Raw genomic sequence first — 26,263 nt, forward strand, 5'->3', positions numbered from 1 at the left:
TTTGCCTTTCGCAGGCAAGTGCTCTATCAACTTTTTTTTAATCTCATTTTGTTCGTTTTCGTTCGTTGTATCTGCTCTGGGCGGACGTCAAAAGACACCCGTTTCAGTTCTTTGTTGATCCATAAACTCAGTTTTTTATTGCTGAAGGCAACTGGTCCTCTGACCGAACACACTGAGCTACCGTGCCGGCTTCAACTGAGCTACCCAAGCACGACTCACGCCCCGTCCTCACAGCCTTACTTCTTCCTGTACCTCGTCTCTACCTTCCGAACTTTACAGAAGCTCTCCTGCGAAGAGCACTTGCCCGCGAAAGGCAAAGGTCCGAGTTCGAGTCTCGGTCCGGCACACAGTTTTAATCTGCCAGGAAGTTTCAGTTCTCAGCATGATTGTGGCCGTGCGGTTCTAGGCGCTTCAGTTTGGAGCCGCGTGACAGCTCCGGTCGCTGGTTCGGATCCTCCCTCGGGCGTGGATGTGTGTGATGTCCTTAGGTTAGTTAGGTTTAAGTAGTTCTCAGTTCTAGGGGACTGATGACCTCAGATGTTGAGTCCCATAGTGCTCAGAGCCATTTGAACCATTTTTTCTCAGTATGACACCTGAGGAGTCCAGCATCACATGTTAGGTACATCCACTTAGTACGATGGCAGTGTCTCGCTGTGCTACCGAATGCTTAATTTCCAAATGTTCCCTTTGCAGGCATGTTACTGTTTCATGTCATTTATCAGTTTAGTTTCTGTAGCGCATGCTCTATAGGAGATAATGCCTAAAGCTCATTTGCTCCTGTTGTTGCCGAAAACATGGACGGCTCTTATGGCCTACAATGACAGAAACTATAAACTACTTCAAAGCCATTCTGTCTTCTTCACTAATTTCTCAGAGATTATGTCAACACTGACAATAGCCACATTTACGACATGCCACATTACATGGTGCAATCACATCTGTTTGATTATCACTATCGGAGTTTACTGTCTTCTCATCACTCGGTAATCCAGTAGCTTAGAGGGCATGTCACTGATCAAGTCAGCAGCATGCAGATTCCATAAATCTACTTTTGAGAGGAAGAGATGATTCCACCGTTTCTTGACAGTGGCTACAGTCTGAAACCACAAATGATAATCTTGTTTATGTAAATCGAAGGTGGAGGGGAGAGAAAGGAAAGGGAAGGAGCTAATGAAATCAGTTTCATTGGAACTTTTTGCGTAATCAGCGGCAACGAGCGAAAATGTCTAGCAGACCTGAACTCGAACCCGGGATCTCCTGCTTACTAGGCAATTGCGTTAACGACCGCGCCACCCGGACACAGTGCGGACCTTTGCACGTTCCCCAGGCGACTCACATTCCCATCTCGCACCACCTGTGCGTAGCCCCCGTCGACGTCCTCCATGCTCGCTAATTTTAGATTCCCGTTGGAGGTCGAACGTAAATGTGTATCTGCGCTAAAGGTTGTGGATTCATTGCCCATTGAGGCGAATCAGTTTTATAAACACGTTGTGTCTCTCCTTTTGGAAGCGCAAAAGAAACTGGTATGGGCATGCACATTCAAATGCAGAGATATGTAAACAGGCAGTATACGGCGCTGTGGTCGGCAACACCTACATAAGACAAGAAGTGTCTGGTGCAGTTGTTAGATCGGTTATTGCTGCTACAGTAGCAGCTTATCAAGATTTAAGTGTGTCCGAACGTGGTGTTATAATCGGCGCACGAGCGATGGGACATAGCATCTCCGAGGTGAATCCATGGAACCTGCATGTCAGCAGGGGACTGTTCAAGCTGGTGGGAGCCCTGTAATGGTGTGGGGCGTGTGCAGCAGGAGTGATATGGGACCCCTGGTACGTCTAGATACGACTCTTACGGTTGCACGTACGCAAGCATCCTGTCTGATCACCTATATCCATTCGTGTCCATTGTGCATTCCGACGGACTTCCGGAATTCCAGAGGGACATTACGTCACCTCACACGACCAGAATTGCTACAGAGTGGCTTCAGGAACACTCTTCTGAGTTTAAACACTTCGCTGGTCATCAAATCCCCCGGACATGAACATTATTGAGCGTCTATGGGATGCCTTGCAACGTGCTGTTCAGAAGAGTTCTCCACCCCCTAGTACTCTTACGAATTTATGGACGCTCTCGGGAGCCCTGTACAATATTAGGCAGGTGTAACATTTTCTTTGGCTTTCCAGTGTGTATTCACGCGATCATATAGTTGATTCGCCTTGATGGGCAATTAACCACAACCTTCAGCTTGGATGCACATCTACGTTCGACCTCCAGTGGGAATCTAACATTAGCGAGCCTAGAGGATATAGACGGGGGCTGTGGATAGGTGGCGTTAGTTGGGTATCTGAAACAGCAAGGGAGCGGTCAAGATAGTCCGCGCATTTGCGGTTAACGCTGTGTCCAGGTGGTGCAGTGGTTAACGCTAGTGCCTAATAAACAGGAGATCCCGAGTTCGAGTCCATGTCCGGCACACATTTTCACTCGTCGACGTTGATTCTACATAAAGTCCCGATGCAGCTGCTATCATTAGTTAATTCCCTTTCCTTTTCTGTCTCCCCCCTCCATCTCCAATTTACGTGATATGTATCACAGCTGGAGATTTCGCGTGGTGGCTGTTCTTTCGGACATGTGCGAGAAACCTAAGCTATAGCTGTTATTTCTAAGCCATTAAAGGCGGGAAATGTGTCCTATTGCACACCGAGTTCTGGAGGTGACCACTAGTGCCCAACAGTTGCAAATAAATCTCATGGTTCCGTTATGGAACCACTGGCGTGCTAGGAATTCGATCTATCAAAGATTGCTGCCGAAAGTAGCCATTGGTAAAAAAAGGTTTAAAAATCTGTATAACGCGGCGTTAAAGGAAGTAAATATGGATGTTAGGAAGGAATGGAGCTAGCATTTGATGTATCAATAATTTTTTTAAAAAAAATGTGAAAGCGTAGGGAAATTCCAGAAGTGCGCATATGTAACTTTTTTTAGTGTACAGCGATGAACTGTGTTATGTGGGTGGCTTGCAGGTGTGGATCCTGTACTTCTTGGAGTGCCCGTACCACACGCAGCACGTGAAGCACAACGACGTGTTCAACTGGACGGCGACGTACCGGCGCGACAGCGACATCGTGGCGCCGTACGAGCGCTGGGCCTACTACGACGACCGCGTGCGCCAGAAACCGCAGGCCGACTTCAACTACGCCGCCAACAAGACCAAGAAGGTGGCTTGGTTCGTCTCCAACTGCGGGGCGCGCAACAAGAGGCTGCAGTACGCGCACGAGCTGCAGAAGCACATCCAGGTCGACATCTACGGCGCGTGCGGGACCAAGAAGTGCCCGCGCTCCAATGCCAACAAATGTCTCGAAATGCTCGACAGGGACTACAAATTCTACTTGGCATTCGAGAACTCGAACTGTAAAGACTACATTACGGAAAAGTTCTACGTCAATGGACTTATGTAAGTTACTGTTAGAAACATTCAATTATTTTTTATTTCTCTGCCTTTATGAAGTTAAATCCCTGTCTAGTGACAGAGACATGAAAGCGTAACTTAATATGGGTATTGGGGCAGATTATATACACAAGAAACTAACATTCCAAAGTACTCCTTACACTACTGGCTACTAATTTATCGGAAAACGGGTCCCCAGCCTCTACAGATTCTTTAAATTATGTCATTTTCCACTTTTGCCTCTAACTGTTCTGATTGTGCTATTGCAATTTCGGCTTATGTGGCATTGTCACGCATTGATGCCACCTAATGGCATAGAAATAAAGCTGAGATCGTGCAATAACGTCATACACAAGATGGTGGTACGTCATGGAGTGCACGTGCTACAACACAACGATGTTCTTCCTTTGGACTCGTGTACTATGCTGCTGAATACACTGATGTGACAAAAGTCATGGGACAGCGATAGGCACATATACAGATGGCGGTAGTATCACGTACAGAAGGTATAAAAGGGCGGTGCACTGGTGGAACTCTGAATTGTATTCGGGTGACTCATGTAAAAAGATTTCTGACGTGATTATGGCCTCATGACAGGAATTAACAGACTTTGAATGCGGAGTGGTAGTTGGACCTAAACACATGAGACATTCCATTTCGGAAATCGTTAGAGAATTCAGTATTTCGAGACCCATAGTGTCAAAAGTATGTCGAGAATACCAAACTTCAGGCATTACCTCTCACCACGTACAGATCAGTGGACGATGGCCTTGACTTAACGACCGGTAACAGCGACGTTCGCGTAGAGTTGTCAGTGCTAACAGACAAACAACATTGCGTGAAATAACCTCTGAAATCAATGTGTAACGTACGGCGAACGCATCCGTTAGGACAGCGTCGCGAAATTTGACGTTAATTGGCTGTGGCAGCTGACGACTGACGTGAGTTCCTATGCTAACAGCAAGACATCGCCTGCAATGCCTCTCCTGGGTTCGTTGCCGTATTTCCTGTAGTCTAGGCGAGTGGAAAATCGTAGCTTGGTCAGATAAGTCCAGATTTCTGTCTGTAAGAGCTGCTGGTAGGGTTCGAGTGTGGTGCAGACCCCACGAAGTCATGGACCCACGTTGTCAACAAAGCACTGTGCAAACTGGCAGTGGCTTCACAGTGGGGCTGTGTTTACATGTAATGGACTGGGTCCTCTGGATGTTCGTCATTTGCAGCCATTCATGGACTTCATGTTCACAAGAACAATAGAATTTTTAAGGATGACAATACGCTGTGTCATCAGGCCACAATTGTTTGCGATTGGTTTGAAGAACATTCTTGCAAATTCGAGCGAATGGTCTGGTCACCCAGATTGTCTGATATGAATCCGATCGAACATTTATGCGAACATAATCGAGATGTCAGTTCGTGCACAAAATCCTGCACCAGCAACACTTTCGCTATTATGGACGGCTACAGAGGCAACATGTTCCAATATTTCTGCAGGGGACTTCTTGAGGCACCCCATCACTTTTGTCACCTCAGTGTAGTTCACATGTGAGAAACATCCATGTTTAGCTAAATGCAGCAATGTGGACAATAACAGATTGCATTAGCACTACTCGTGTTCACTGGTTACCACCCCTAGGGTACATTGCGCCGCTATATTCGAAGATAGAATTCACTTTTCAAGGAGTATGAAAAATTAATTAAAATTACTCAGCTCCCAAACCACTGTTGTATACCTGCACTTAGAAAGAGTGATTAAAATGCAGACAGCCACCTATCATACTGGCAGAATCAATGCAAGCAGTGGATTTCACCTTGAGCAGAAAGTGCTCGGAAACACTGAATAATATTGCCCATCAGGAATATCGGGCCCTCACAATACCTCGTGCAAGACCAGCCGGCATGGAATTACCACGGCGTGCTTCGAAAACAATTAACAGGTCTCGTACACGCAATAGCGTTTGTGCAGAAAGCCTCCACCGATGGCGAAAGGCCTCTGTGGTAATGAACATCAGACCGTCAGATACATTGTAACAAACTGTAGTAGACGAGCTTAACCCGAAAATCTAGAAAGTTTCTTGGGAGTGACAGAGGCAGCCCTAAAATGGACTGAAAATTTACATATTAATTTCTAGATTTAGTTCTTTAATTCCATTTATTTCGCAAAATCACGTAATTTTTGAATGTTAGTTGCAGTTCAGTTGGAATTGCCATATGCTAGACCGATAATGGCATAGTGATAGGTTAAAAATAACAAAGTTCTTGTAGGGCTGTGACCTATTTCATGGTAATAGGATCAATGGCTGTTTTCAATGACATGATACGTAGATTTGTGTTATTTACATGCACGTCGAACTCGTGTAAATAACACTGTAAGGTGACCGTAACCTCAGACAGCTCTAATGTCATCTCACTTTTTTAGTAACGCACAGACGATCAAAAGTCCTTATATGTGAATGAATATGTGAACTTGCACCTGAATTCCGTGCCCCTTTGATGTAACTGTTTGACAATAAAAGTACCGTTAAGAAAAGGAATTGCTCAGAAAAGTATTGCCCTCGTCTGACAGTCACATGAAAGGCGTCTGTTTTGTTGCTCTGTGGTGTTCACGTGCTCAGAGCGTAGAACGTAGGTAGGGTGGATGTCATGGGAGTGCTCGCGAAGAATTGATAAAATTAACATTTTGGACAGAGGGTCGAGGGTCCACGAAAGATGCAAGTATTACGAGTAAAATAATGAAACAAGTACAGAAGTTGTTTCAGTGATCGACGAAGTGTGTAACATGATTGTTCGAGTGTGTCCGGTCGACACTTGTTTTGTACGTTAATAGTTGGAGCTGAGAAACAAAACGAGAAATTATAATTTACAACTGAAAAACGATTAATTATACATTCTTTCTTCTTTTTTTCTTTAAACATCTTCCCAAAAAAATTACTGCAACGAAAATTTACGGAAGCATCACCTTGAAAGAAGTGACGCAGTCAATCAGGGTTCGTTGTCGTGATGGACGTAAAACAAGGCACACAAATTCCATACTCAGAAAACCACCATTTCAAGACCAGAAGACATGTCAAGACACAGTTTAACATAAGGACTAGTGGATTCAGTGCCCAAATATAGATAGTGCATGTCATCGGCTCTATCACTAACATTTCCTTTTGCAGTCAGATTAGACCATTCAAAAATAAAACCGCTGTCCAAATAAAAAGTAAAAATTACATTTCCTGGGCCATAAAATTTAAGAGACAATTCGTATACTACAGAATAAACATTCAAAAGTGATACACTTAATTTATTGTGCACGAATTGCAGTAACAACACATCTTAGAACTGCAGTCGTAGTATAACACAAATTAATGTATTATGTTACTCATGTAATTGATAACAGCCACTCACCCTGTTACCGTCAACACTTACACAGCCTTAAAAGAACGTTGATGCTTCAAGACTATTTATATGCCATAATATGACATTGAATATTATGTGTGATAATGGCACAGAAGCCAAAGTTGCAACAGCACAATAAAAACAGTTATAACCAAAAGCAGGAAACGACATCATTTAAACAAAGCACTTCTGTTGGTCAAATCAAAGATGATGTCAGACATTGCTAATCTCCTGACGAAACACGAGAGGAATGTTCTTCCTTAATTTCGTTATTAACGGGGTAGTCTACAAGAGGTACAAACAGCCACGTAAAAATTCAGTCATTCAAAAGCAATTCCCAGTATTGCGATTTACTTTTCATTGAAGTACACAGACAAACAAGGAATTATTGTCTTGCTAATCAAAAAATACTACAGTTGATTTATTTACCAGCACTTTCAGAATTTCTCTATCTCGTTATTTAAATTTGTTTGTTCGCTTTTACATTGTGGAAGTTAAATGATATATGAACATAAAACATGAGAGACGCATTTTTTGCTTAAAGTAAGAGCTGTGTAATTTTCTACTACACGATATACCGGATGTTTTTGCTAAACAGGACACTCTGCACGAAACGCTCCATGAGAGAGGATAAGGAGCAAAATTGGTGGTATGGATTATCATAGTGGCGGGGGTTGGGGGGGGGGACGACATTGACACATGCGAGATTAAAACAGCAAAGGGTCCCTCCAAGACCACCCAGTTCAGCAACACCCTCAGTGTCACCTGCGCTCTTTTGTTGAGCATATTATAAATGTACCTGCAGATAAGCTGCGCTGCTGCTGTAGCCCCTGGTAGCGAGCATTTGGCATGAGAGGGGTGTCAGGCGCCTAGGACTCCTTCGCAGATTGTTTCTGTACAGGTACATTTTCATTTTTAAAGTGATCAACGAATGTGATCAAGTGGCACTGACGGTGTTGCCAATCGCGAGGGGAGGGGGGGGGGGGGGGGTTTGTCTTATAAGGACTCTTTGCCATTTTATTCGTGCGTGTCCTTTGCTCCCTTGGATCACTTTCTTATTTCTGTACACCAGAGCAAAAACTGCGGTCACATTACACTCCAAAAATGTGCAGTCACGTTCAGTGGGATTGCTGGCCCAAGATGTTCTTAGCTTAGAACTGAATCGTCTGGGGGAGGCGGGGGGAGGGGGGGCGGCAGGGTGTCAGCAATGTCAAGGTTGTCAAGAACGTCACTCTGTTGCTTTCGAACTGTCTGCGACAACTGCAAAATGTGAGCGGATCAACACGCCGAGTGAAGGGTGGTTTTATTGGCGCCCTTTTTTCTACCCCCTAAAACCTTTTCGTGTCAGTTCTGAGCGGTGCTGCCTCTGAAATGTTTTCCTCGGCCTCTCATAAGAAACCGCATGATTTCAATGTTGGGCTTCGCGGTTATGACCTCCATCGCAAAGGTGCCAACAGAAGAGGTGACGTGTGGGTAAAAGGCGTGTGTGACGATGTTCCAATCGTGTGACATGTCCACGGTGGCGTTGGGCAGAATTGTGGAGAAATTTGGTGCCAATGTGATATCATTAACGCGCCTTGCACCTCACATACACTTCTGAGCTGTGACCTTTATTTTCCATGTGTCGACACCTTGTCGGTTGAAGTCACAGGGCGCCACGCTTTGCACCATCATAGAGGAAGGTTTCAGGTACCTTTGAGCCAAATTTCAAATTTCTTTGTCATAATTCTAGACAGTTACGGCTTTTCTAAAAAGTGAGTCATTGCCTTAAAACGATGCACTCCACTCGCTCTATGGCGGCTTCAGCGTAAAACAAAAATAATAGATCCGACCAACAGAGAAATTATGTGATGATTTCTTCCGTAAAAGGAAAAAAAATACCTATTGAAGACTGTCAATGAGAGCAATCAGTTTGAAACTTGTTGTCGTAAAAATACGTTATAACGTGTAAATTGTTAGAACAAATGAATATTGTCATCACTGCAGAATTCCCTTCGACTTCCATTTCAACCCTCAAAATGGGGAAACCCAAACAGTCCACTCGCACGTGCGCCCTAGAATACCGTGAGTTTCGGGTTAATTTCATTTCATTTCGTTCTTCTTAAAGCTCAATTAAGATTACTACGTAATTAATGTAGAATAATTTTTCTTTGATATTTATTTTGGCATACTCAGTGAGTTTAAAACACTGATTGCATCACCGTGTATCTAAGAAGAGCCCAAAAAGTAAGTACCTATATTTCTAATTAGGTTATTATTATCTCGACATTTTCAAGAATATAATATCAGGACCAGAAATGCATGGACACACAATTTTCTACACGGCCCAGTCACATTACTATGACTACCGCCTACCTTCGACATCAGTGTGAAATAACCACTCACCGACAGTCGTAATGTGGAATCCCAAGGATGGGATAATTTCCGAAACGGCTAAGTGTGTGCATTGTTCGTGTGCCGCCGTCGTTAAGGTGTACCACGCATGGCAAAATGGCGCTATCCAAAACCGGCGTCGAGATAACTGTGGTGCACCTCGAGCAATAGGTGTCAGGGGTGAACGAGGGCTGCAGCGACGTATACGGGCGAACAAACGTGTAACTAACCGGCCAGACGAACCAAGGGGATACCAACAGTGTCTCCTTAACGTTGTTGCGTATGGGCCTCTGTAGCAGGCGCCTGGTTCGTGCACCCATTCTGACTGCAGTTCATCATCGACCGCAGCTGGACGTCCAATGAACGGCAACATTTGGTTTCAGATGAATCACGTTGATGCTCCAGTGGCGTGAAACGTCTGAAAGCAAACACAAATCGTCGGAAGGGTACAGGATGGAGGAGAGAGCGTTATAGTGTGGGGAATGTTTTCGTGGCAATTCCTGGCTAATATCGTCATTCTGGAAGGTACAATGGGTCAACACAAGTATCCATCTATCCTTGGGGACCATGCCACACCTACATGCAGTTTGTTTTTCTTCGGCACGATTGTATCTACCAGCAGGACAATGCAACGTATCACACATCTCGCAGTGCACGTGCTCGGTTTGAAAAGCACCAGGTTGAGTTTAGCGTACTTCCCTGGCCACCAAACTCCCCGAATGGAAACCCAATCGAGAATCTGTGGGACCACCTCGATCGGGCTGTTCGCACAGTGGATTCTCAACCGAGAGACCTAACGCAGCTGACTACGCCACTGGCATGGCTCCACATCCCTGCCGGTAACTTCCAGAACCTCATTGACTCTCTTCCTGCACGTCTCGCAGGTATCCGGGCTGCAAAAAGTTGTTATTCAGGCTTTCAACAGGTGGTCACGTTAATCCGACTGGACAGTGTTTATTTCTTTTTAAACATTAGATTCTTTCTAATAACACTTAGTTTTAATAATGAAATGTGTTACAAATTCTACAATTATGATGTCCAACAAGCACATAATGGTTTATAGAATAGCAAAATAAAATAATCTTTTTATACACTGAACAAATTGGCTTTGAAGTGAGTCACAATATGAACACTACACACAACATTCATTTTATAATGACCATATGTACATTTACGATCATGATGCTACTTTATTCTCATTACTAAAAGCTTACAGGCTACATGGAGAGACAAAATTACTTTTAATTGGCATGTAGGCTATGATCTGTCACCGAAATAAAGTTGTAAAACTATTTTTAGTGAAAAGAAAGCTGAGAAAAGCAAGGATTGGAGAAGATAATCACTCGCTAGATCTTTATCCAAATACCTTTCCTCTCGTGGAGAAAATAATGACGAAATGATTAATCAAACTGTTTAATGTTCCTCTAGTGTACTGATAATTACTGCTATTGAGACTAAAAGGACAGGTGAAAAGACTACTGTACGTGATTTTAATTAAGACTTCGACATGACACTGAAAAAATATGATAAAGATAGTAATGAAGAGAAAATTACTGAGAATGAACATATTTCATCCACTGAAACTACAATACCTGTATTTCAGAATTGTGATTACTGAAAAGGATAGTGAAGGATATCAGACCAAGGAAGGATCTTTTGAATCTATAGAAGACGAGGTGAACACACTAAAGAAAAACATCGTTGCCTAATTACTGACATTTGAACGAGATTAAATTTTTAAGGAAATCGATGCTACTCTGACCATCAACAAAGAAATGTATTGATTTTGCTGCCGATTATTTGCCTCTGAGGGCGATACCAATAAAAATAAATTTATTTCTGACTTCTGTCATTGGAGGAAATTATGTTCAAAGACATTAAAGCTTGAATCATCATGTCAACATATATCAAATTTAGAAAAATTCAAAACACTCTCTATGAGGTTGAAGCTTCATAAATCCATTGGCAAAGATAGTCAGAAGATGGTTAATTACGAGACCAAGAAATAGAGACACATTTTACATAGCCTTCTAGATATTACACTATTTGTAGCCCAGCAAAATCTTGCTTTGCGTAGTCATCGTCAACACATCCCATCGGGAAACAAAAGAATTGATGCTGTTGATGACGAAATATGCTCCAGTATTGAAACAGCATTGCTTAAAACTTGAAGAGTCCACTGGCGGATCAAACAGAGTACGTTTTGATTTTTCAAAAGAGATACAAAATAATTTCTTTTTCTTTAGGGTGAAGAAGTTAAGGAAAAATTGACTGCAGATATAAAAAAGGGTAAATACCACGGAATAATTTTTGACAGCACTCCTAATGAAAGCAGAATTGACTGAATGAGTCATATAATTAGATACGCCTATAAAGAACACAACACTGAGGAAGCTCTAGAATTCTTCTTACACTTTTTATGTCGGAAAAGACTGCAGAATGTATGGCAAAAGATTTTCAACAGCTGATGGGAAAAAGAGGGGCTCGATGTTGCGTTGTGCAAGGCAGGGCCGGAACTAGGACTTTTACCAAGGGGGTAAGCTTAAATTTACCCCTAGAAAGATCAACAGTTTTATACCAGTAATTTACGTAATATATTTCGAAATAAATATCACCATTTCATAACATTAACTTACTGTATTGACTAAATGAAGTCAATGTCAAAACAAACAAAAAACAATTTTAAAAATACAAAAAATAAAACATGATGATTCATTGTAGAAATAATAAATTTAGAATTTCACTTTCCGTGCCTTTTTTTCCAACCAAAATGTTTATGATCTCTGTTTATAAAAGCGGCTCGATTTTGCTCTACTGAGATTATGTCCAGAATTGTTAACCTTTGCTGAGAAACTGTGCTCATCAAATAACTTTTAATTCATTTGAGCTTGCTGAAATTCTTTCTTGCAGATGAATCAGAAACTGACACGACAAGGAATAATTTAAAGGCTGTAGTAAGGTTGGGATACCTCTCTACCAATTTATTTTCATAAATTAAACGTAATGTGAGTGATGTAGTGGCACCTCGCAAGCCTCTTTCTCTTGCCAGCGCAAGGTGTTTGGAACTCTCAGTTTCAAAAACAAATTCTTCCTTGTTTAGATGTTCTGCATGTTCCGCTGCTATGGCCTTTAAGTCCTCCACTTCCATTTCTTGAATTTCGACACCACATAAAAAAGTAAACTTTGCACCAACTTTCTCCAGTGCCTTAAACCTGGTACTCAGCTCCATTATAACTCAGACAGTTATTTCTAATAGGGACATCTTGAACAAATTTTCCTATGAATGTTCGGATACTTCATCCTCATAAAGCTCGTCGGTCATTTTTTCTTTCCTCTAATCCTTTTTTCTGAGAATTCCGTTAATATCTCATTCTCTTCTACTAATTATTTGGCCTCAGAAATTGCTCAGTGGGTGCAAGAGTCGCTAGAAGCTCTATGAAAGCTCAAAAAGCCTTCGATATTTCGAGCACTTTTATCAGTCGTAAGATCTTATCTTTGTAGAAACTGACTGACGTGATCTTTTGTTGTTAATATTGCATTGTTCTTGTTGTGGTCTTCAGTCCTGAGACTGATTTGACGCAGCTCTCCATGCTACTCTATCCTGTGCAAGCTTCCTCATCTCCAAGTAACTACTGCAAGCTACATCCTTCTGAGTATGCTTAGTGTATTCATCTCTTGGTCTCCCTCTACGATTTTTACCCTCCACGCTGCCCTCCAATACTAAGTCGGTGATCCCTTGATGCCTCAGAACCTGTCTACCAACTGATCCCTTCTTCTAGTCAAGTTGTGCCACAAATTCCTCTTCTCTCCTGTTCTGTTCAGTACCTCCTCGTTAGTTACGTGATCCACCCATCTAATCTTCAGCATTTTTCTGTAGCACCACATTTCGAAAGCTTCTATTCTCTTCTTGTCTAAACTATTAATCGTCCACGTTTCACTTCCATACATGGCTACACTCCGTACAAATACTTTCAGAAACGATTTCCTGACACTTAAATCTATTTTCGATGTTAACAAATTTTTCCTCTTCAGAAACGCTTTCCTTGCCATTGACAGTCTACATTTTATATCCTCTCTACTTCGACCATCATCAGTTATTTTGCTCCCCAAATAGCGAAACTCATTTACTACTTTAAGCCTCTCATTTCCTAATCTAATTCCTGCAGCATCACCCGATTTAATTCGACTACATTCCATTATCCTCGTTTTGCTTTTGTTGGTGTTTATCTTATATCCTCGTTTCAAGACACTGTCCATTCCGTTCAGCTGCTCTTCCAGGTCCTTTGCTGTCTCTCACAGAATTACAATGTCATCGGCGAACCTCAAAGTTTTTATTTCTTCTCCATGGATATTACTTCCTACTCCAAATTTTTCTTTTGTTTCCTTCACTGCTTGCTCAATATACAGATTGAATAACATCTGGAATGGGCTACAACCCCGTCTCACTCCCTTCCCAACCGCTCCTTCCCTTTCATGCCCCTCGACTCTTGTAACTGCTGTCTGGTTTCTCTACAAATTGTAAATAGCCCTTCGCTCCTTGTGTTTGACCCCTGCCACCATCGGAATTTTAAAGAGAGTATTCCAGTCAACATTGTCAAAAGCTTTCTCTAAGTCTACAAATGCTAGAAACGTAGGTTTGCCTTTCTTTACTCTATTTTCTAAGATAAGTCGTAGGGTCAGTATTGCCTCACGTGTTCCAACATTTCTACGGAATCCAAACTGATCTTCCCCGAGGTCGGCTTCTACCAGTTTTTCCATTCGTCTGTAAAGAATTCGTGTTAGTATTTCGCAGCCGTGACTTATTAAACTGACAGTTCGGTAATTTTCACATCTGTCAACACCTGCTTTCTTTGGGATTGGAAATATTATATTCTTCTTGAAATCTGAGGGTATTACGCCTGTCTCATACATCTTGCTCACTAGATGGTAGAGTTTTGTTACGCCTGGCTTTCCCAAGAGTGTCAGTAGTTCTAATGGAATGTTGTCTACTCCCGGGGCCTTGTTTCGACTTAGATTTTTCGGTGCTCTGTCACTCTCTTCACGCAGTATCATTTCTCCTCTTTCATCTTCATCTACATTCTCTTCCATTTCTGTAATATTGTCCTCAAGAACATTGCCCTTGTATAGACCCTCTATATAATCCTTCCACCTTTCTCCTTTCCCTTCTTTGCTTAAATCTGGGTTTCCATCTGAGCTCTTGATATTCATGCAAGTGGTTCTCTTTTCTCCAAAGGTCTCTTTAATTTTCCTGTAGGCAGTATCTATCTTACCCCTAGTGATATACGCCTCTACATCCTTTCATTTGTCCTCTAGCCATCCCTGCTAGCATTTTGCATTTCCCGTCGATCTCATTTTTTAAACGTTTGTATTCCTTTTTGCCCGCTTCATTTACTGCATTTTTATATTTTCTCCTTTCATCAATTAAATTAAATATCTCTTCTGTTACCCAAGGATTTCTACTAGCCCTCGTCTTTTTACCTACTTGATCCTCTGCTACCTTCACTATTTCATCTCTCAAAGCTACCCATTCTTCTTCTACAGTATTTCTTTCCCCCATTCTTGTCAATCGTTCCCTAATGCTCTCCGTGAAGCTCTCTACAACCTCTGGTTCTTTCGGTTTATCCAGGTCCCATCTCCTCAAATATTGCATATCAGCACGAATTAAACCAATGTTTTCTTATATTCCTTTAAAATAGATTTTGCCGCAGTTTTTGTTTGTGGAGTAGACAAGTTATAAATTTTAACTTCTTCCATAACCTTTGCAACGTTATCAAAATGCTTGTAAACAGCTCGACCCCTCTACTTTCGCAGACTACCTACTCGTTCTCTTGGATGTTGATATTATGGGTGCATGTTTTTGAAAGATTTCCCAATTTGAAGTTCAAACCACAAAGAATAGATAAAAACGTTGGACAGTTTCAAAAAACATTTGAGCTACGGCAGATGTATTGGCTGTACATGATCCTGCTAAATTTATAGAATTAGCAACACATAGTACTCTTCTCAGGCATTCTTGATTGGAACACCTTGTACTTTCCAGCGATGTTTGCTCCATTGACTCTGCAGTATTTCATGTTCAACTCATCGTCTTCTTCTTTTTTTTGCACTATCTTCTGACAAAGAACTTCTTCTGTTTCATCTCTAACTATAAAAATGTCAACAAACCTCTCCACAACCCGTCAGTCACGTAACTTTACATAGAGAGTTACTTAACTCATCTGTTCATTGTGGCTGATATTTGGAGTGCATTCGAAAACATAAATCAAAAGTACTTAGCATCTAAAATATCTTTAATTATATCTTTTCTTATTTTGTTGGCAATGAAGTCAAGGAACTCAGCTTGTAAATTTTTGGAAAAATATCTAATTTGCCCATTCATGTGGCGTTCAATACGCTGATGTATGGCATCACCATAGAATGATATGACATCAATGGTATTTCCAAATTTGCCACTCTCTGGATCACCAAAATCACCAGCTTCGTTTGTTCCTCTAAAGGTTGTCCCCTGCTTTCCTAGAAAAAGAACAGCATCGATAACACAGTGCCACACAGTTCTCCAATGAGGTTTCTCTCTTTCTATCTGGTCTTGTAGCTTCGAATCAAAGCCCCAACATCCAAGAGAAGACTCTAGAACCTTATAGCTTGGTGAATTTTCATGGCCCTCCTTCTTTAGCTAAAAATGATTTTGACTCAGCATCTGAACCTAAGTAATAAAATAATCTGCAGGGTGTACAAGATAAAACATCTTTGCTCTCATCATAGCCTAGCCATAAAATTTTTAACTACTGACCCATTTTTAACTTCTTTCAAAACCAATCTTTATTTAAATTGCAGTCTTCTCTATAGCTTTTGCTGATTTCAGGATCACGTTCATTTCCTGCTCTCATATTTATAACATAACATCTCTCAATGTCAGAAAATATCGTCGGGCATGTAACAGGATCGTTAAAATCAAATTCAGACTCACAGATTCGGCCTTTTGATGAAGACCAGATCACGATCCAGGAATTTATGTTTCATATTTCACTCCATCGTCTATTTCCTTCTTACTCGTGTCATCTTGGTGGTTAACTTCAATTTCTCCTGAAACATAAAAATATAAAATCCATACTAAGTTTGTGAGGTATATAGTCCTGGAGTAAGTTGTTTACGTCTTTTTCTGTTGTGATAATACTACAGTACCGGTAAGCGGTTAATCACTGCTAAAATGTCACATAAAACAAGTACAAAAAGAAAACTATCCGTACGTAGTTGGTTATTGTCTTGTAATTTACATACACAAACCAGTCGGTAACGAAAATCTGTACAATCGCATGAGCAACAAAGATATACTGTTATTTTCTTCAAGCGTAGATACATATTTTCAACCGTGAGTCTCTATTCATATTTATACTCTATTTTAGCTTCTATTTCATATCTGTACGTCGTTTTTATAACATTCATGATTCAGGTCCATTCTTATATGCTCTATATTTAGATATGAGTAGATACGTTTATGTGTGCAGGCCTATATCTTAAAACATAAACTGGGTGATACTTCGAATTGTTCAGATCTTTCAAATACGCAAACATAATGAAGACTTCCGATTTGAAAGGACTTCAACAGCCATAAATAGAAATAAAACGAATTCACACGCGGTCTAACGTTTTGTTTACACTTTATCTTCCTCTTTCTTGCGCAAAGGGTCCATTTCTATCGCCCGAACTCGTTAAAAGCAAAATAATACTCAACGATAAAATCACAATAAAAACGAATATTAATACCGTGTGATTTTAAAAGCATATAAAACGCGAAAATATCATTACAGTTTCACGGTACCAGTCACGTATTACATAATCTTACCTGATATTTTGTTTTCATTACAGGCAGTAGGCTTTGTGAAATACGAATCCTGTTTTCGTGTTTGGAATAACACCTCACTTACTTTCTTTCTCTTTTCTCCCGATATTTTTCTATACATCGCTCCACTACTTCGTCTTCGACCATACAGAATTGTAAAAGTTATTACATAAATTTAAACACACAAATATTAACAAAACATGGAGATCAATTAAACAGGATTAGCAGTCAGCAAACAATGGATTGTAATGTGATGGGAGGGGTCAGGATGCGCAGGCATAGTGTCTGAGACAATTTCCGTGTCAGCTTGGAGGTACTCCAGCTTTATTGAATGTTATCACTTTTTGATTGCACTTGTTTTACATACATATAGTTCTATGACAGTTACTTTTATTAAAATTTATCAGAAACCAATATTTTATACTTAACCTAAAAATAAAATTTAGCCCAAAATTTCCCGCCTCCTAAATTCTGTCGCCCAGAGCACGTACTCCTTCTGCCATCCCCCCTCCCCCTCTCACCCCTCTCCCACCCGTCCCTCCCACCCTCTCCAACCTAGATCCGCCACTGGTGCACGACTCAAGGCTCAAGGTTGTGACAGTGTTGCGTCAGAGTCAGGTGTACGTGGAGTAGTAGAACGAAAACTTTGAGAATTCAATCTTAAAGCTCTGCTCAGTCCCTGAGTTAATCCTTCCTTAAATCTTTGTGACGTTCATGCATTCTCATATGTTCTTTCTAGTGTCATCAGTTTTGGAATTGAGGTGAGTACATTGGTACTCCTCGGTTTCTACATATAGATAGGAATTACTTGTAGAAGAAACAGGAAAGAGTTTGAAACGATTGTCTAACACTCGCTTGAGTGCTTATTACAATTGACTTAAAGTCATAAAAGAATATGTGGAAACTACTGTGAGCACCTTGGAAGATATGCAAAATCCATCCAAGGCAAACCTTGATACTACATCTGCAGCAAGCTTGCTTCTTCCAGCTGCATGTGATTCCACCTTTATGACCCACATCAAATTTTGGCGCAAACTACTAGAAGAAGTAAATTTCGTCCAACAATATCTACAGTTCCAAAAATGAAGTTGAGTAAAAGATTCGCCAAATTTAAAACGCTGAATGAGTTTTTAATGATGTAACGAACTACAATTATAGACAGTGCTGTTGCTTTTGGTATTGAAAAATGCTATGATATGAACATTCAGAATTGACTGACTATGAAGAAGGAGGGTATTTAAAACTATACTGGATAAACTAGCTCATGACACTTGACTATCGATTCTTTGTTTATCTCCTCCTCCTCCACTTCCTCTGTCCTTCACCGCCACTCACTCTCTCTCCATTTTCTCCTCCTCATGTCTATATCCTTCTCCTCCTCCACCCTTCCTCTGTCCTTCACCTCCTCCGCCACTGTCTGTCTATTTTCTCTCCTCCCCCTATCTATCTGCACCTGCTCCTCCCTCCTTTCTCTATCCATCTCCTCTTTCCCCCCTCTACATCCATTTACCAACCCCCTTGTCTCCCCCCATCCCCCTCCCTGTCCATTCCCTCTTTCGCCCTCTCACTGACCTTGAGCCTTTCTAACTGTTATAGCCAACCAAACCTTGACTGGGAACTAAAGTCGCTTAAAATAAATGCATAAATTGGTTGGGACCACAGGTATATGGGGTATGAGAGACCTCTCTAGCTACTGGATCCTAGAGGATCTTCAGACACTTCATTTTGCATAGTATTAATCTGCAAACGGATAGGTTCAAGAAGTTTTAAGCGATTCAAATTTCGTAGTAGTATTCTTAATCTTAAGCCCACAGCCATAAATATAGCGTCCTTGTTTTCTATTCAAGCCGACTGTGAGGAAGAAAACACAGCATCATTATTTGTGTATACAATTTTTGTTTAAAATTATATATAAGTAACTACTGCAACCTACATCCTTCTGAATATGCTTAGTGTATTCATCTCTTTGTCTCCCTCTACGATTTTTACCCTCCACGCTGTCCTCCAATACTAAATCGGTGATCCCTTGATGCCTCAGAACCTGTCCTACCAACTGATCCCTTCTTCAAGTCAAGTTGTGCCACAAATTCCTCTTCTCTCCTGTTCTGTTCAGTACCTCCTCGTTAGTTACGTGATCCACCCATCTAATCTTCAGCATTCTTCTGTAACACCATATTTCGAAAGCTTCTATTCTCTTCTTGTCTAAACTATTTATCGTCCATGTTTCACTTCCATACATGGCTACACTCCATACAAATACTTTCAGAAAAGACTTCCTCCCACTTAAATCTATACTCGATGTTAACAAATTTCTCTTCTTCATATATATTGAAAAATATATGACAAATGCCTGTGCAAGTGGTTATTAAATTATTGTGTACAAACGGAAAGTAAATCGGTCAAGAACTTCTCGAGACTTTTGCTAACAATGTGTTCTCAGCCTACGTCCGTCCGAATGTTTGCCACAGTATAGTTTGAAATAAATCGAACAACAAATTTGCGAGACATTTGCTGACAACCTGTCCCTTTACATAGTATGTATATTTATATTTATGGATTACATATATTACAATATATAGTCTAGGTCTGTCTAATGTTTATTACAACATTGTGTAAAAACTGGATCAAATCAGTCAACAAGACTGTCCTCTTTTATATATACTTATATGTCATATATATTAAAAATATGTAGCCTATGTCTGTCAAAAGATTTATTGGAGTATCCTATAAAAACTGAAAGTAAATCGCTCAAGAAATTCTAGCAATTTTTGGTAACAACGTTAAGCATTGACTTGTCTTTATATAATAGAATAAATTTTAAATATACATTTTTATAACTAATACATTAAAAAAATATTCAGCCTACATCCATCCGAAGGTTCATTAGAGTATCGAGTAAAAATCTGTACATCCCTTGTAATCAGTACTTGTTGACCTTTTGTGTATAGTCGCGTCAGGAGAGAGAAGTTTTTCTAAACTGGAAGTAATAAAAAATTATCTTCACACTGCGATGAGTCAAGAACGACTAGCCAAACAGTCCATTGTATAAACCGAAAGAAAAGTTTCAATAGATTTCAACGACGTTATTGAGAATTTCAGTGAAATAGGGGCACGAAAACATGTGCCATAGTAAGATCAATAATATCTACCATCTCGTACTGACATTACGAAACTAACTGATATTATAACTGTATAAGCTTTGTTTATAGACGTATAAAATAAAAGGTAATTTTCTTATTCTGTTCTTTGTTATTTCTTCGCACTCTATATGATGGTTGCTGTGCTAAACGCTCATTTGTATTCTAAGTATCTCACATATTTCTTCATGTACTGAATTTTTTGTCAGGTCTTACACTTATATTATTTATTTTCTGCGAAATCTACACTACAACTGCATCCATTTCTAAGCAGACCGTGGGCCTTATTTAGTTCCCCGCCCCGGACCTCCGACTAAGTTACCCCGTTACTGTAAGTAACAGTTCCGCTAACAAGTGCAAGTGAAATGTATTAATGACGAACGCAGTGAATGGCCGACTAAGAACAAAGTTTGAAATTTTTTAGCAAAAATGAGCCTGCACTTCCATCTTTCTTTGCTGTATCCTTTCTCTGTGGAGTTAAAGTTGTACTCCGTTATGTGAACTGAAAAGGGAAATTGCGGAGATGATGCCCAGAGATTGAAATGTGTCGATCCGTGAAACTTACTATATTGCTTAATTGAAAGTGTATTTCCCGTAGCAGGCATCGGGAACCGGGATCTGGTGTGCGACGTAACTTCTACTTGTAATGAATGTTGGGATTTGACTTAAGTTCAATATCTCAAGTGTATCTAATCATCAAAGCTTACGTTTATTATTTGTTTATGGTGTCTTAAATGGTGGCTTAGAACTGGATATCTTTGTTGCCGCTAGGATTGGCGATCTTTCAGTCAGACTCAGCTGTTGCGCTACGACTAACCCTAACACAAATAAATGGGCCATATCTATAAAATAAAATGAAAAAACTTATCATTGCTGTTTGTCCCTTTAGTTCTGACCCAGGAAATACACACGAGCCAAATTCAAAATTTTGAACCATATGAAAGCAGCCCTGCGTTTCTGAGGAACATATATTGGTTGAAACGTGTTGCGGGAGTTCCCATTAAAAACCTAACAGCCTTAATTGGTGGCTGTAAATTTCTTTGCTAAAGGCAAAGCATTTACGTGATATTTAGCAAGGAGGGTCATAAAAAATGCATCTGGGCAACAGCCACATACACTGAGGTGACAAAAGTCGTGGGATACCTCCAAATACCGTTCGGACATCCTTTTGCCCAGCTCGACACGTGCCATGGACTTCACAAGTCGTTGGAAGTCCCCTGCAGAAATAGTGAGCCATGCTGCCTCTATAATCGACCATAACAGCGAAAGTGCACCAAGGCAGGATTTTGTGCATGAACTGACTTCTCGATTAGGTCCCATACATATTGGACGGGTGGCCAGATCATTCGGTCAAATTAACCTGAATGTTCTTCAGACAAATCGTGAACAATTGTGGCCCAGTAACATAGCGCAGTGTCATCCTTAAAAATTGCATCGTTGTTTGGGAACATAAAGCCCATGAATGACAGCAAATGCCGAACATCTAGAGGACCCAGTCCATTCCATGTAAACACAACCCATTCCATTATGGAATCACCATCAGCTTGCACACTGCCTTGTTGACAACTTGGGTCCATGGCTTCGTGGGGTCTGCGCCATACTCGAACCCTACCAGCATCTCTTACCGACTGAAATCTGGACTTATCTGACCAGGTCACCGTTTTCCAGTCGCCTAGGGTCCAAGAGATATGGTTACGAGGCCAGGAGAGACGCTGCAGGCGACGTCGTGCTGTAGGCAAAGGCACTCGCGTCGGTCTTCTGCTGCCATAGCCCATTAACGCTAGATTTCGCATCACTGTCCTAACGGTTACATTGATTTCTGCGGTTATTTCACGTAGTGTTACTTGTCTGTTAGCACTGACAACTCTACGCAAACGCCGCTGCTCTCGGTCGTTAAGTGAAGGCCGTCGGCCACTGCTTTGTGCGTGGTGAGAGGTAATGCCTGAAATTAGGTATTCTCAGCACACTCTTGACAATGAGGACCTCAGAATATTGAATTCCCTAACGACTTCCTAAATGGAATGTCCCATGCATCTGTCTCCAACTACCATCCCCTTTTCAGAGTCTGTTAATTCCCGCCGTGCGGCCATAATCGCGTCTGAAATCTTTCCACATGAATCACCTGAATACAAACGACAGCTCCAGCACTGCCCTTTTATGTCTTGTGTATGCTCTACTACCGCCATCTATATACACTCCTGGAAATTGAAATAAGAACACCGTGAATTCATTGTCCCAGGAAGGGGAAACTTTATTGACACATTCCTGGGATCAGATACATCACATGATCACACTGACAGAACCACAGGCACATAGACACAGGCAACAGAGCATGCACAATGTCGGCACTAGTACAGTGTATATCCACCTTTCGCAGCAATGCAGGCTGCTATTCTCCCATGGAGACGATCGTAGAGATGCTGGATGTAGTCCTGTGGAACGGCTTTCCATGCCATTTCCACCTGGCGCCTCAGTTGGACCAGCGTTCGTGCTGGACGTGCAGACCGCGTGAGACGACGCTTCATCCAGTCCCAAACATGCTCAATGGGGGACAGATCCGGAGATCTTGCTGGCCAGGGTAGTTGACTTAACCCTTCTAGAGCACGTTGGGTGGCACGGGATACATGCGGACGTGCATTGTCCTGTTGGAACAGCAAGTTCCCTTGCCGGTCTAGGAATGGTAGAACGATGGGTTCGATGACGGTTTGGATGTACCGTGCACTATTCAGTGTCCCCTCGACGATCACCAGTGGTGTACGGCCAGTGTAGGAGATCGCTCCCCACACCATGATGCCGGGTGTTGGCCCTGTGTGCCTCGGTCGTATGCAGTCCTGATTGTGGCGCTCACCTGCACGGCGCCAAACACGCATACGACCATCATTGGCACCAAGGCAGAAGCGACTCTCATCGCTGAAGACGACACGTCTCCATTCGTCCCTCCATTCACGCCTGTCGCGACACCACTGGAGGCGGGCTGCACGATGTTGGGGCGTGAGCGGAAGACGGCCTAACGGTGTGCGGGACCGTAGCCCAGCTTCATGGAGACGTTTGCGAATGGTCCTCGCCGATACCCCAGGAGCAATAGTGTCCCTAATTTGCTGGGAAGTGGCGGTGCGGTCCCCTACGGCACTGCGTAGGATCCTACGGTCTTGGCGTGCATCCGTGCGTCGCTGCGGTCTGGTCCCAGGTCGACGGGCACGTGCACCTACCGCCGACCACTGGCGACAACATCGATGTACTGTGGAGACCTCACGCCCCACGTGTTGAGCAATTCGGCGGTATGTCCACCCGGCCTCCCGCATGCCCACTATACGCCCTCGCTCAAAGTCCGTCAACTTCACATACGGTTCACGTCCACGCTGTCGCGGCATGCTACCAGTGTTAAAGACTGCGATGGAGCTCCGTATGCCACGGCAAACTGGCTGACACTGACGGCGGCGGTGCACAAATGCTGCGCAGCTAGCGCCATTCGACGGCCAACACCGCGGTTCCTGGTGTGTCCGCTGTGCCGTGCGTGTGATCATTGTTTGTACAGCCCTCTCGCAGTGTCCGGAGCAAGTATGGTGGGTCTGACACACCGGTGTCAATGTGTTCTTTTTTCCATTTCCAGGAGTGTATGTGCATATCGCTATCCCATGACTTATGTCACCTCGGTGCAGAGGATCCTAAAAGTGCCTATAATAAACCCAAAACAAAACGTGTCTGTGTTGCAAAAGGTATAGTCGTATTTGAACACTCAAAAATTCTCTGGAGGTATGTCTGTAGTTTTCAAAAGAATTTATGTTTAAAGTTTTCTCAGAAGCAGCTAAAATTCTCGTCTGAGATCAAAATGCTAACCAAAATTTTCATCGTGGCCCCCAATTTCTGGGCTCGTTTTACCCTCCCATCTGGAAGTTACAAAACTTGCGAAGTTTCGAGGCTGGATTAATAAAAAAAAAAAAAAAAAGAAAGAAAGAAAAACAGAGAATACTTAAAACGGCGGTTTTAATGCTTCATGTGCTCTACATAGTCTTGATTAAAACGCACGAATATTCGTAAATGCGTGTGAAGCTTTCAGAAAAGTCCTTTTTGGGATGTTGTTCAACTCGTGCGTCACACTGGCTTCAACATCAGCTATGTCGCCAACGTGTCGATCCTTCACGTGAATTTCTGCACTCTGTCGTTATATGATAGGTTCGTATTGACAATACTAAGTCTCCTTGAACATTTGATTTAGAGATGTTGCCCCATTGCGATTTGTGAGACAATAACGTTGACACACTACGGTAACACGTCCACTACTGAACACTGCCTTCTCACAACTGATCGGTCGAATGCACAACAGTTGTTTAGACGTTAGTTCGAGTTGCCACCGTAGCTACTGCGCTGACGTCGCTTATACGTCAGGAATATAATCAGTCACGGAACTTTTTAGACGGACGGTGTATGTAATTATAGACAGTGAACAAGTGAAGACATAATTTATTGCCTTCTGCTCAGAATGGTATGCTGCTGCACAACTGTCTAGGTTCAGGTAGAATGATAAATGCTTTCCAGGCAGATAATTTCTTTGTTCATTAAGTTGCGAGTGACTGACCAAAATTACGAACATCCAGCATAACTCTCTCAGCGGTGTCAACGCATCTGAACCAAAGTGAAAAGAGGGATGAGCTGTCGCTGCTCAGAATGAAGTGCTAAACGTTACATCTGCATCCATACAGCGTGACCTATTCAGTTCTTTGGCGTTAGATATGGTTGCTGCATACAGAGCCTTTTCCAGACTATAATAGATCGATTCAAAAGTTTTCTGCCGCGCGGATAGGGGGAGTGGTTTGAGGCGCTATGCCATGGAATGCGCGGCCCCTCCCGCCGGAGGTTCGAGTCCTCCGTCGGGTATGGGTGTGTGTGTGTTCTTAGCAGAAGTTAATTTAAGTAGTGTGTAAGTCTGGGGACCGATGACCTCAGCAGTTTAGTCCCTTAAGACTTCACACACATTTTTTCCTGACATGTTACACGACAGGAAGTAACACAAAACTTCGCTGGGAAGTTTACGAACCTTTCGGGAAATTCATAATGAGTCACAAGTCAAAAATGTAAAGAAGATCTTCCATGAGCAGACTTCACAATGTAGATGATCCTCCTTAGGAAATGAGGTTATTGATTTAACGTTCTAAATCACGCCACCTTCATTGCAGCTATATCTGTACTCAGCTAACTTTAGGCTACACGATGCGCCATATCATTTTGCAACCTTCCTGTTATTATTGGTGAAATTAAGGCTCCAAAACATTTATTGCATCTCTGTCTGTACTCTGCAAACCAGAGGCTATGTGATGTCAGAATCATTTCCCAATCTTCCTGTTCTACTATCGGACGATTCGCGTTAGCTACATAAAACATGTCCCAAAGCGAGCATTTCTTTTAATCATAGATGGTGTTAGTCCCACACAAAAGAACAGAACCAGAATTGATTGATCTAGGATTTTTAAGCGTCATAACTCATGAGTGAACAACACTTCCCTAGGATTGTTGCAATAAATTTCAGTCCCGCATCAGTCGTCCACACGGCTAGGTTTCTATAGCCATTAAATATTAGATCTCTCTGGTCACATACTCCCATATACTTGACGGCTGTGACTGATTCCAGTGGCTCAGTGTCGATAACATGTTCAGAAGATGCCAGCGCTTCTTAAGTATTCACACGCGTTGAGGTTCAGCTGCCAGTCTTTGCGTCAAGGGCTGGTTATCTTCAAGTCTTCCTGCATTCTGTAGCACCTTTCTGACGACGTGACGTCCCTGTATACCATAATTTGATCTGCAATCAGCTTCAAGTGCTAAATACGTCTCTTTTTAGTAAACAGTACCGCTCCTAAAACACTTCCATGAACACAGAACCCGAGTTTTGCTTGAGATAACGTCTCCCCTTTCTTCTTCTTTTACGTTAATCTCGTCTAGCGCCGAGTTCGTTGTAGTCAAGATTTGGAAAATTTATTTTTATTTACCATTGCGGCCGGCTAGCCTTCCTGTCGCTGCCATCATCAACTCATGGGGCTGTGTCTGTGAAATGTGTTCACTTTGTTCTGTGTGTGATCATATTTCAATTCTTTATGT

The 26,263-nt window shown here is 42.0% G+C and overlaps 1 protein-coding gene across 1 annotated transcript in view; it reads left to right on the plus strand.

Annotated features, from left to right (window-relative positions):
- LOC126183908 (glycoprotein 3-alpha-L-fucosyltransferase A-like) overlaps positions 1-26,263 on the plus strand; it is a 306,953-nt gene that overhangs the window by 192,745 nt on the left and 87,945 nt on the right. Inside the window, exon 5 of the mRNA XM_049926252.1 lies at positions 3,018-3,448. Within this exon, the coding sequence (XP_049782209.1) occupies positions 3,018-3,448 (431 nt within the window). The remainder of the gene's footprint in view (positions 1-3,017; positions 3,449-26,263) is intronic.

This window comes from Schistocerca cancellata, chromosome 4 (assembly GCF_023864275.1).
Source record: "Schistocerca cancellata isolate TAMUIC-IGC-003103 chromosome 4, iqSchCanc2.1, whole genome shotgun sequence".
NCBI lineage: Eukaryota > Metazoa > Arthropoda > Insecta > Orthoptera > Acrididae > Schistocerca > Schistocerca cancellata.